Here is a 10,353-nt window from a genome sequence, read left to right as displayed (position 1 = left end):
ACGTCAACATTAAGACTAGACGTCGTCGGTTTGTTTCATCCTTATATACAAGTTGTAACACCCCCACCCTATTCACCCCACTCCGTTACACTTACTTTCTCGCCACCGTATTCTAGAGTGACGATGTGGAGTGAATAAGGTGGGGGTGCTACCACAGATTAGCCAAATTCTGGAAGTCAATTAAATAATTGTATCTCTTTTTATAATTTTTAAAAATCCTCAAAAAAGATACAAAATTTCATTGTATTGAAAAATTTAACTTTCGACGAAGTTGTGTACTGTGGTGACCGAATTTGAATTGAAATTTCGTACTGAAAAAAAAAATTAACAGCAGCGCGAAATTGCATTTGAATAATTTGAATTTGAGAAAAAAAATCAATCAAGAAAATCGTTAACCATAGGCAACCATGTGCACGTTTAGTTCTTTTTGGGTAGTCGGTAGCTCTCCTAGGGAAATTTCTGTCCAGAGGGTTGTTAGAAGTTGATTTGGTGGCCAGAGGAGCGAGAAGCGTCACTTTTGGTGTGCTTGTTGTGTGTGCAACCACGTGGTGAGTTTGCTAGATTAAGTTTAGTTGGTTTGGTAGTTAATAAAAATGAGAAGCCTTTCTTTAACGAAAATTAATCGTAACGATAACGACCCCAGAGTTTCCCCAACACTAGCGAATTCTTGTGGTTTTTTCCAAGCGGAAATATGCGAATTTTCCACCGACGCTAACACGTGGTGTAAATTTGTTTTATTGTTTGTAAAATCACGGTTCATGTTAGGATTTTAATCGTTAACTAGTTCTAACACAATTTAACGATCCTGAGATTGTTTAGATACAGTACTTGCTGGGGAGTTTCATGAGATTCAATCACTCGGGACCCATTCTTTGTTTACAAAATAATGAATAACGTTTCTGGATGCTTATAGTTAAGTGTTACATTATAACACTTCTTAATTCTTCACACAAGATTGCTAATAGTTCATTTACGACAGTTAAATGAATCCAACGTTGCCCCACTCTGGGAAAAGACCGTGAAAGTACGGTAGATTTCATAATATCGTGCTCTGAGTTACGAGGGGATTAAAAATTTTTCACCTTAGGAAATTGTTATCATCATATCATCATTACATCACCGAGACATTTTCTCGCAATGTGGAAAATTACATCGCCGGGAAGCTTTTCTCGCAACGCCTGATGCATTTTGTGTTTATTTATCGTGTATTTTGTTTGGGTTAAGCTGGGAACAGTCCACGATATAAACTCTCAAAGCTATTTTTTTTTAAGTAACCAGTCACTTGGATCAAGGCAAAATGTAACATAATGTAAATTCTTTGTTTGAATCGCTGATAAAGTGTGGCAGGTAAATTCTTTGTTCTGGCAGCAGCTATGTTGGAAGCGTATTTTCAAACCGAGCTCATTATTGAACAAATTAACATTGTGGATCATGTGGGACGTGCATTTTATTCCTTCGATTTAGGCCATTATTTGTACAGCGCCACAGGATTGGTCACATTTCTGGGAGACATACTTTTGACGCATTTTTTTAAACGACGCATTCGTTCGACGCCATTTTAAACCTCCAGATTGCCTGCTACGTTTTTTTTGTGTTTGTTATAAGACTTCTTATCAACAAGACAACTGCTCCAGTCACCATCAGTATACATTACCGGAGGTTCGCTTGCGCTGCCTCGTGAGTACACTAGATTCAGATCTCTAATCCCTTCACGATAACGTAAGACCCTTTTCACTACCTTTCAATGAGATTCTATAAAACAACTGCGAAATTGACTGAGGTAACTTACCGCATGTAGAGACCGGATTGCAATAACTCATTTCAAATTTCTCAAGTAAATCGTCTATGTATCCCCTCTGGCTAATAGCTAGATAATTGCCCGTTCTGTCAAATTCAATACCTAGACAGTACTCAAGATCCCCCAAATCTTTGACTTCAAACTTTTCACAAAGACAACTCTTCGGTCGTCCGATTTCGACTTCACTGCCCGACATAATCAATATATCGTCAATATAAATGACAATAAAACTTGTGACGTTCGATGCCTGGATGACGTAAACACAAGAATCTGCATCGGATGGAACCGCTCCAAGACTTCGGAGTTCGTCATCTAATCGATCGTTCCAAACTCTGCCAGCTTATGGCAGACCGTACAGACCCTTGTTCAGTAAACAAACCATGTCGCCCTTACGCATTTGCTCCATCATCTTTCTTGCTTTTTCTCAGATTATCATTTCCTTCTTTTCGGTTCTCACGATGTGGTCAAGTACTTCTTCTAAATGTTTCGTAAGCTACATAAAGATCTTGTCTTTGATAATTAAAGGTAAGCTGTAGTTATATCAAGTTGCCGAATCTTCCTGTCTTTAGAGAAAGCTGCTCCAACCTCAGCACGTATAGAAGCTAATCTGGCCACGGGAGCAAACGTTTCATTAAAGTCTATTTCAGGTTTCATACCAAATCCTTGAATAAAGAGCTACACTCGCAGAACTGTTGTCGTTAACTTTTCGAGAGGACATTGAGACTGTCTATGTCCTTGTTTAAGTAGACCCTTGAAACACTTGAAGTTGAAAACCTTCTTTTTCTTTTCTTCAATACAATCGTTTTCTCCCTTTTGTTTTTCTGCTTATTCTTCTGAACGTACCATCGGTGGAAATAAAAAACTGGGACACTAAACATTTTTGCATTGTAAACAGCTCTTTAAAATGGGAATTCAAAATGAAATTTAAAAAATGTCACTTTGATTAATGTCAAGTGCCAGTTCAAAAATGCCAAGTTTGAATGAATTTCAAGAGCAAACTATTGCGCAACTTTTAAGGGATGGGGTCCCAATTTGAGCAATAGCAACTGAGCTGCATATCAGCAGGAATACTGTCCTACTGGCAAAAAAAAATTAATGAACATGGTAGAATTATCAGAAGAGCGGGGTCGGGTTGTCAAAAAAAAAATGACTGCAGACGAAAACATTCAATTGGCAAATTTCATTCGAGAATATCCTTTCGAAACAGTGGTTAACGCAAGGTAGCAAACCAATTTCCCTGCGTCACTGAAAACAGCCCGGAAGAGAGTCCACGAAACGGAATTAAGAAATCGGGCTGCTGCCAATAAAATATTTTTAACTGAGCAAAATAAGGCAAGTAGGGTATTATTTGCTCAGGAATTTGTCAATGAACCTGCAGATATGTGGAATAATGTGAAATTTTCCGACGAAAAACTTTCAAATCATATAGTAATGGGCGTCGCCGTGTGTATAGACCCCCAGGAACGAGATATGATGAACGCTATCGCAATAAATATAAACAATCTGGTCGTTTTTCCGTTAAAGTTTGGGAATGGGTTAGCAGCAGAAGACGTGGAATTTGCGCAATAGTAGAAGAAAGATTAAATGTTAATGTATACAGAAGGCTTCTAGAGGAACTTATGCTCCCCTCAGTAATACCAGTTTTTGGAGAACGAAACTTTATATTTCATCGATATTGTTCGAAATAAACTACTACTGTCCAGAATCGTAGTTTTATCTAGACTCACACGCCTCCTGGGCCCGTAACCAATATGGGAACAATAAGGAAGGATTGAACAAAATCTCATAACACACGTCAGCCGAAAATGTATATTTTTTTGTTATAACAACAAAACGTCTGCAACTAATTTTTTAATATATAAAATTGTAACATCATAATATAAAATTTATTAAACAAAACAACAATATACATATATGTACAAACAAAATGATTATATCAAATATCTAGTCTAATACAAATGTAAGATACAATAGGTCACTCCTGTTGTATGTCTCCCCATTAGTGTCTGCCGGACCCTCAAATTTCCAGAAATAATTCCTGGGAGGTGCGCCCTTCCAACTCCTCGGATCGTCATTATTTTCGTCAAATCCTCGGGCTTCTCGAAATTTTTGACGAAATTTCTATATTCCCTGCAGGTGGAGTCAAGTTCCTCCTGTGTGGAAGTGTGTCTCTCGACAGTGCGAGTTGGCGATGAACATCTTTGTAGAGCCATGGTTTGGAAATATCTGAAAATAAACAAAAATTAGAAACTCTTTGTATAAATAAACAAAAGGTATACTTACAGTTTTGTGGTGATGGAAGTGTCTGGTATGTTAGCGCTGTGACGTCAACATTAAGACTAAACGTCGTGGGTTTGTTTCATCCTTATATACAAGTTGTAGCACCCCCACCCTATTTACCCCACCCCGTCACACTTACTTTCTCGCCACCGTATTCTAGGGTGGTGGGATGGGGTGAATAAGGTGGGGGTGCTACAGCTTCCACGGAGTGGTTAAATTCTGAAAGTCAATAATAGTATCTCTTTTGATAGTTTTTGTAAATTCTCGGAAAAGATAAAAAATTTCGTTGTTTTGAAAAATTTTACTTTGGACGAAGTTGCATACAACTTCTCAAAAACTTGGTTGTCTTCGAGTTGAAGCGACATTGACATTGACATTCTTGAAAAAGATAGGAACTTTTGAAGAAACGAAACCGAAAACAAATTTTGGAAGTCGAAATATAGCATCTCTCTTGGTAATTTTGGAAAAGTCAAAAATTATATGCGGCAAGTTTGAAAAACTGAATTTTTCAAAGCTGCCAAAAAATCTACCAAAATTTCTTGGATAAGCTGAATCAAAAAACATCGCGTTGTTTTTGGCAAATCAATATTTTCGAAATATTTGTTTTCAAATTGAACTTTTGAAAAATCACAAAAATTGACATCTATTTTGGCTGTTCTGAGGATTATATCTATCATATCTGGGAGATCGTTTATCTAAATTATGAATAATAGAAGACCAAGATTGGAGGACTGGATTGGATATAACTTTGTTGAATTTTACGTACTAAGATAAGTTTTTAAGAGATTTATACTAAAAATTGAGAAGTTGTATACACAGAACGTAGTACGGAGAAGTTCTTTTTTTCTAAGCATGATAGAATTTTTGTTACCAAATCCAGGATTGCACCACAGGTACTAAGGTTTTTTCTAAGGCCGTATTGACTAAGACTGAAGAGGTTGTGTGCATCCAAAAAGATTAAATTATGCATGAATTCAAATAACTGGTTAGCTTTGGCAAGTTAACGACAAAAAAACATACCAGATAGCCTTCAAAATTACGCCATTTATTTCCGACCTAACAGCACTCCGTCGAAACAAAAATGCAGCGCTAGTTTTGGGTAAAACTCGATGAGTAAAGCGCAAAAAGGCTAAACAATACAAAGCGTAGCACTATCAGAAGAGCAGTCCAAAAAGACAGGTCTTGATGGCTTCAAAAATTTACAACTCTTGACAGGACTAAAAAAGATTGACATTTTCCTGTGCAAACACCTGGAATTTTTTTATTTGTGACAATTATAAGAGGCTTGAACTTTTGAACCCAAACTCCCCGAGAAGGTCGAAAAAAGATTGACAGAACTCCATGCGCATGCTTCAAATTAAGCGGGTAACTTTGAGTTAAGACATTTTTTTGAAAAAAAAGTTTATGTTTAATTGTTTACGCATCATTACGTTCAAGTTCCTTGCCATTTAAATGAAGTTTTCCTACAATTTTCATTAATAAAATAATAAATGTAAAAAACACTCTTAAAATTTTTGACACTTCACTTTAAATGGCATTAAGTGGTTTATTAATCACAGTTGTCAGTGGTTGTCATTCCATATTTGGTTCTTCTAGCTGAAAGCACATCCACTTCAAAAAGTAAACATGAAATTGAAGCCATTTTCAAAACACACTCCAGTCAAACTTTACGTCAAAATTCTCAGTGATCTGAATGTCTGTACCATATCAATTTAACGTCGAAAAGATCATATCGGAAGAAAGAGTAGACCGAACACACATAGAACAAGTAAAAGCATGGCTTAAAACGACTACCTTACCTCAAATCCAAGATGAAATGATAGCTTTGTTTCTATTGGGCTGTGCGAATAATGTCGCAGCTGTCCCAGATAGTATTGTGAAATATTTTAAGATCAAGAGCGGAGGACCTCAAATTTTCAAGGGAAGAAATATCGAAGACCCAGCATTAATAAAAGCCATGGAAATGATGTAAGTAAAGAAAAATGTTTGAAAATGGTTATTTCCAATTAATTTACGTCTTTTGTTTTAAGAACATGTTGCAGTATTCCCACTCGGATGGGCAACAACACAGCAGTGCACCTTTTCAAGCTAAACGATACAAATTATAGAGACTTTGATTTAGTAAGTAATACGAAACTTACCTTCATGCTGGTGGATGTTACACAAAGATATGACCCTCCAATTGATACTGTAATCGTTATAGACATGATCGGGGTAAGTTTTTACTTTGCTTTAAAACTCACGAACCCAAAGTTAACTCGTAGTCGAGCTTCATGCACCTCACTCGTCTTAAAATTGACATTGCAAAAATATTCTTGGAATATATGCAAGATGCAATGCCGCTGAAGATTCAGAAGATTCATATACTGAATGCCAACACCGTTTTTAAAAAAGTTCTAGCTGTGGCGAAAATGTTTATGCATAGTGAGATGATGAAACTGGTAAGACTTTTGGTGTTGTCAAATGTGTTTATCAAGGGGTGTTACAGATATTTCCACACTCGCCAGGCATGACCATGGAGGAATTTCACAGAGATTGTGTTCCACCATCTTGCTTACCTGCGGAGTATGGCGGAGAGTTGCCCACTTGCAAGGAGTTGAACCGTTGGACTATGCAGCAGTTCGAAGAGATGAAGGATTTTTTTCGAATCGAAGAAGAAATGATAGAACATTATATGTTAACTAATACTCCCAGTAAAAGGAAAAAATCGTAGAAAATTAAAACCTTATAAAATACTGATTTTTTATTTAAACTAAAAAAAGGCTCCAAAGCATATCGTTTGGAGAAGATCTTAACATGGAAACAATCAGAACCTGATTCCATTTAGTGTTAATTCCAATTCCTTCTTTTGCAAGGATATGCAACCAACATTACACTTGTTCAGCCTGCTAATGGCTGCAAGAATATTTTAAAACTGATTAATAAATAATTAATGATTACACACAGACAAAATTGATAAAAATTTAATTACACAGATAGAGAATAAATTAATTATAATTAAATCTATTAATTTAGATTGAACGCAATCGTAATTAAGTTCACTCCAAATTATATCCACGATTTTACACAATGATATGTATTTATATAAAATATAACATATTCTATGAAGAATAATTTATATTTCATACAAACTATCCCATTTTATAAACTTATTAATAATAATAGAAGTATTAAAAAATTTGAAAATTAAAGGCCTTAAATTCCATCCAAATTAACAAATGTGAGAGAATGTCCAACTTTTTTTCTAAATAAATAGAGATTATTTTAAATGTTCTCTTTTAATTATGTAATAAAATTATAGGAATAGTTAGGTATGCGGTTTGTGTGCAAACTTGTTCCATGTTCTTTCAAATAAATATTTAAATTAATTTTCGGGCTTCAAACTTTAACGTGATTTTTTTTTTAATTAACTTTTTAAAAATCAGTTACGACTAACTGAGAACTAAAATTTGATATTGCAATTTTATTTATAAAATGAGTGTTCATTTTCTTTGCTTCGCAATAATTAATGACGGTAACACTATAATAATGTTCTAAAGCATATGTTACAGAAAATTGTGTTTTTTTTTTGTGAAAAACAATTCGCTTTAATTGGGTCAAAATAATAAGTTAAGGCAACCTTGGTAAACTCGTTTAAAAAAATCCGGTCCGTACCATGGCTGCAGTGTTGTGCGTAAACAAGACGAAAATGGTTCTACCTTACGAATTCGACGTCAAAACTCTCATTACAGACGGAAGAACGAATAACAAAAATGTGAGAGAAATACAGCGATGGTTGAAAACCTCTTCTATGCCCAGTTTACATGTCGAATCTATAGCCTTGTTTCTCATTTCCTGCGACAACGATATTTCTGCTACTGAAACGACAATAAAAAAATTCTTCAAAATTAAAAGCGAAGCGCCGGAGATATTCAACGACAGGGATATTGATAACGAAATTTTGACAAAAACCAGAGAAGTGATGTAAGTACAGTTGTTGTTGTTCGTTCTACCTTAAACACCATTTTTCTTTCAGACTTGCATGTAGTGTTCCTAAACGGCTGCAAAACAGTGTGATACATTGTTATAAATTAAGCGACATCGATTATCGAAATTTCATTCTGTCTGATATTTTTAAATTAGGGTTTATGATAATCGACGTGAGTCAGAGATACGATCCACCAGATGAGTTAATTGCAATAATTGACATGGAAGGGGTACAGAGTGTTTCTATTAGCTTTTCAAGATTTAATTGTTCTACGTTTTAGTTAGGCGCAATGCATTTGACTCGTTTGAAAGTCAGCGTGATAAAAACTTTCGTCGACTTTCTACAAGATGGAATGGCCTTGAAAATAAAGAATATTCACGTTTTAAATACCAACTATATAGCTGAAAAGTTTATTGCAATAGCTAAGTTATTTATGAACAAGGCATTAGCTGATGCGGTAAGATAGAAGTAACAAAATTGAAAATGAATTAAGTTGTTTCTTTAGTTAATAGTGCATCCAATTGGTATGAATATGGAAGAGTTTTATAAGGAATATGTGCCTGCTTCCCATTTACCTCAGGAGTATGGAGGGGAATTACCCAGCTTCACAACGTTACATGAAGTTTCGATTCAGCAACTGCGGGAACTAAAGCCCCTTTTTGAAGCTGAAGACAAACTTATTAGTGTTTATAAGGCTACTAATAGTTAGATAGACAAGTGAATTATTAAGTCGCGTCGTTGTGAAGTATTAATTTGAATACTGTGCTGTTTTTCCTTCTGTGATCTGGAGTGTTAGCTGTACTTCAAATTACTTAGATAACAGGAAATTTACTCGTATATATACTTTTGTCTTTAATAGAGAGATAATTGTTAATTGATTATGTTTTAAATTGTTTGTAGTTCCTCAAAAGTAGTGATAATTAGATAAGACTTTAATAAAACTATTAAAAATGACATGAATGTTTTTAGCGGATATGTTGAAAATGAATTGTAGTTCCGTATCATTTTTAATCTAATACTACCATGGAGATTAATGCAAAAATGTTCATTCAATCTTCCTAAAATTCGTACTGAAAGAGGTTCTACTGTTATTGACTATCGAAAACAAAGTGGAAGGTGTACATTTAACGCTTAATGGTTTCAAACAAGGTCAGGTCAGGTACCGGCAAGCCTTTACCCCGTTTGACCTGACTTTACTTAACATAACAGTAGTCGTAGGAATAATAATAGTATATGCGTACCTGGGTGCCAAGCTTTGGACCGACTAGTGTCGCTGATTTAAAAACACATCTGGCCGACCTAAGCTCATGGGGCGACCTTCACGCTGCGGTGGTTGGCGCCTTCGCTCAGGAGCGGCTGTCGCTCAGGCGCCGGGGTTGCTCTAAAGCAGGAGACACGGATATTAGGTGGTGAGCGCCCGCGAAAACGCAAGAATAAAATAAAACGGCAAGGAATGCTTTTACACAATAAATACGGTTTATTCCCTGCCACCAGCTACACAGATAAGATAATAAAATCTTATGGCTAAACTTAACTTAAATAAATACAAAGCGATTCCAAAACCGGTACTTAACCGGGCAGACGACCCAAAAAGTACTTACCGTGGTCGGAGGGTCGAACTGCACTTCTGCCACACTTTCAGAAACTCAAAACACAGCCACAGCACCTCTTCTCTCATTAAGACTTCAGGCCAGAACCCTCTTCCGCCGCGGCGGCGCGGCGATCGCGGCTTTACTCCCGGCTCTCTCTGTTTCCGGCCCGCGAAAAAGCTTCCTTACAATATACGAATATTGTTATTGGTTTTCACAACTTTTATATTATTGTAATTTCATAAATTAAATTATTTAACTACTTTAATATGTCAGTTTTCTTCATTCTTGTACTCAGTGACGAAAATCTTCAAAATTATTTAGGCAGAACTTTCCGCGCATTAAAAAAAAATCAATGTGTTAGAAAAAAAAGTTGAGGGGTTGGAATTCGAACTTGGACGAGCAGAACTGAAGTTCAACGCTAAAATATTATTTAAAAACTCCTACTGAGCTACTACTTTTTTTAAATCACCAAAAAAAATATGGCACTTTTTGGAATTTTTAAAAATCTCAGTTTTAAACCGAGTATTTCGAAAATTTTGATCGGCTGCTATTGTTGATTTCGATGTCGAGATTTGTTTTCGGTTTAATTTCTTCAAAAATTCCCATTTCTGTGGATGGAACAGACAAAATAAATGTCAATTTTTGTGATTGTTCAACACTTTAATTTGAAAACAAATATTTCGTAAATTTTGAGTTGCGACCATCAAAGCGATGCT

At 35.7% G+C, this 10,353-nt stretch overlaps 2 protein-coding genes and 1 long non-coding RNA gene across 3 annotated transcripts; 2 read left to right on the top strand and 1 right to left on the bottom strand.

Moving 5' to 3' along the window:
• Window positions 1–3,801: 3,801 nt before the first annotated feature.
• On the bottom strand, window positions 3,802–5,283 carry LOC135139112 (uncharacterized). Its single transcript, XR_010282120.1, has 3 exons — window positions 5,135–5,283; window positions 4,082–4,297; window positions 3,802–4,024 (listed from the first exon to the last, which is right to left on the bottom strand). It is a non-coding gene; the product is annotated as an uncharacterized LOC135139112 (long non-coding RNA).
• A 111-nt stretch (window positions 5,284–5,394) lies between these two features.
• On the top strand, window positions 5,395–6,807 carry LOC135138970 (clavesin-1-like). The gene is made up of 5 exons (XM_064069021.1): window positions 5,395–5,443; window positions 5,675–6,046; window positions 6,109–6,292; window positions 6,343–6,519; window positions 6,567–6,807. Exons 2-5 carry the CDS (start codon window positions 5,772–5,774, stop codon window positions 6,789–6,791), a joined length of 861 nt encoding a protein of 286 aa, XP_063925091.1. The 5' UTR covers window positions 5,395–5,443; window positions 5,675–5,771; the 3' UTR covers window positions 6,792–6,807.
• Window positions 6,808–7,742: 935 nt separating this feature from the next.
• LOC135138793 (alpha-tocopherol transfer protein-like) lies at window positions 7,743–8,954 on the top strand. Its single transcript, XM_064068811.1, has 4 exons — window positions 7,743–8,041; window positions 8,094–8,274; window positions 8,326–8,502; window positions 8,551–8,954. Exons 1-4 carry the CDS (start codon window positions 7,767–7,769, stop codon window positions 8,752–8,754), a joined length of 837 nt encoding a protein of 278 aa, XP_063924881.1. The 5' UTR covers window positions 7,743–7,766; the 3' UTR covers window positions 8,755–8,954.
• Window positions 8,955–10,353: the final 1,399 nt, after the last annotated feature.

This window comes from Zophobas morio, unplaced genomic scaffold (assembly GCF_036711695.1).
Source record: "Zophobas morio isolate AGI-343-1 ecotype UQ-CSIRO unplaced genomic scaffold, CSIRO_AGI_Zmor_V1 ptg000030l, whole genome shotgun sequence".
Taxonomy (NCBI): Eukaryota; Metazoa; Arthropoda; class Insecta; order Coleoptera; family Tenebrionidae; genus Zophobas; species Zophobas morio.
Note: the sequence above shows the minus strand (reverse complement) of the source record. Positions and strands in the feature narration are given on the sequence as shown.

Bases quoted from the DNA above. Each gene is read 5' to 3' on its own strand.
- LOC135138970 (XM_064069021.1), top strand. From the start codon at position 5,772: ATGTCTGTACCATATCAATTTAACGTCGAAAAGATCATATCGGAAGAA. The intron at 6,293-6,342 runs GTAAGTTTTTAC...GTTAACTCGTAG, and splicing joins TCGTTATAGACATGATCGGG to TCGAGCTTCATGCACCTCAC. The intron at 6,520-6,566 runs GTAAGACTTTTG...GGGGTGTTACAG, and splicing joins ATAGTGAGATGATGAAACTG to ATATTTCCACACTCGCCAGG.
- LOC135138793 (XM_064068811.1), top strand. From the start codon at position 7,767: ATGGTTCTACCTTACGAATTCGACGTCAAAACTCTCATTACAGACGGA. The intron at 8,042-8,093 runs GTAAGTACAGTT...TTTTTCTTTCAG, and splicing joins ACAAAAACCAGAGAAGTGAT to ACTTGCATGTAGTGTTCCTA. The intron at 8,503-8,550 runs GTAAGATAGAAG...TTGTTTCTTTAG, and splicing joins ACAAGGCATTAGCTGATGCG to TTAATAGTGCATCCAATTGG.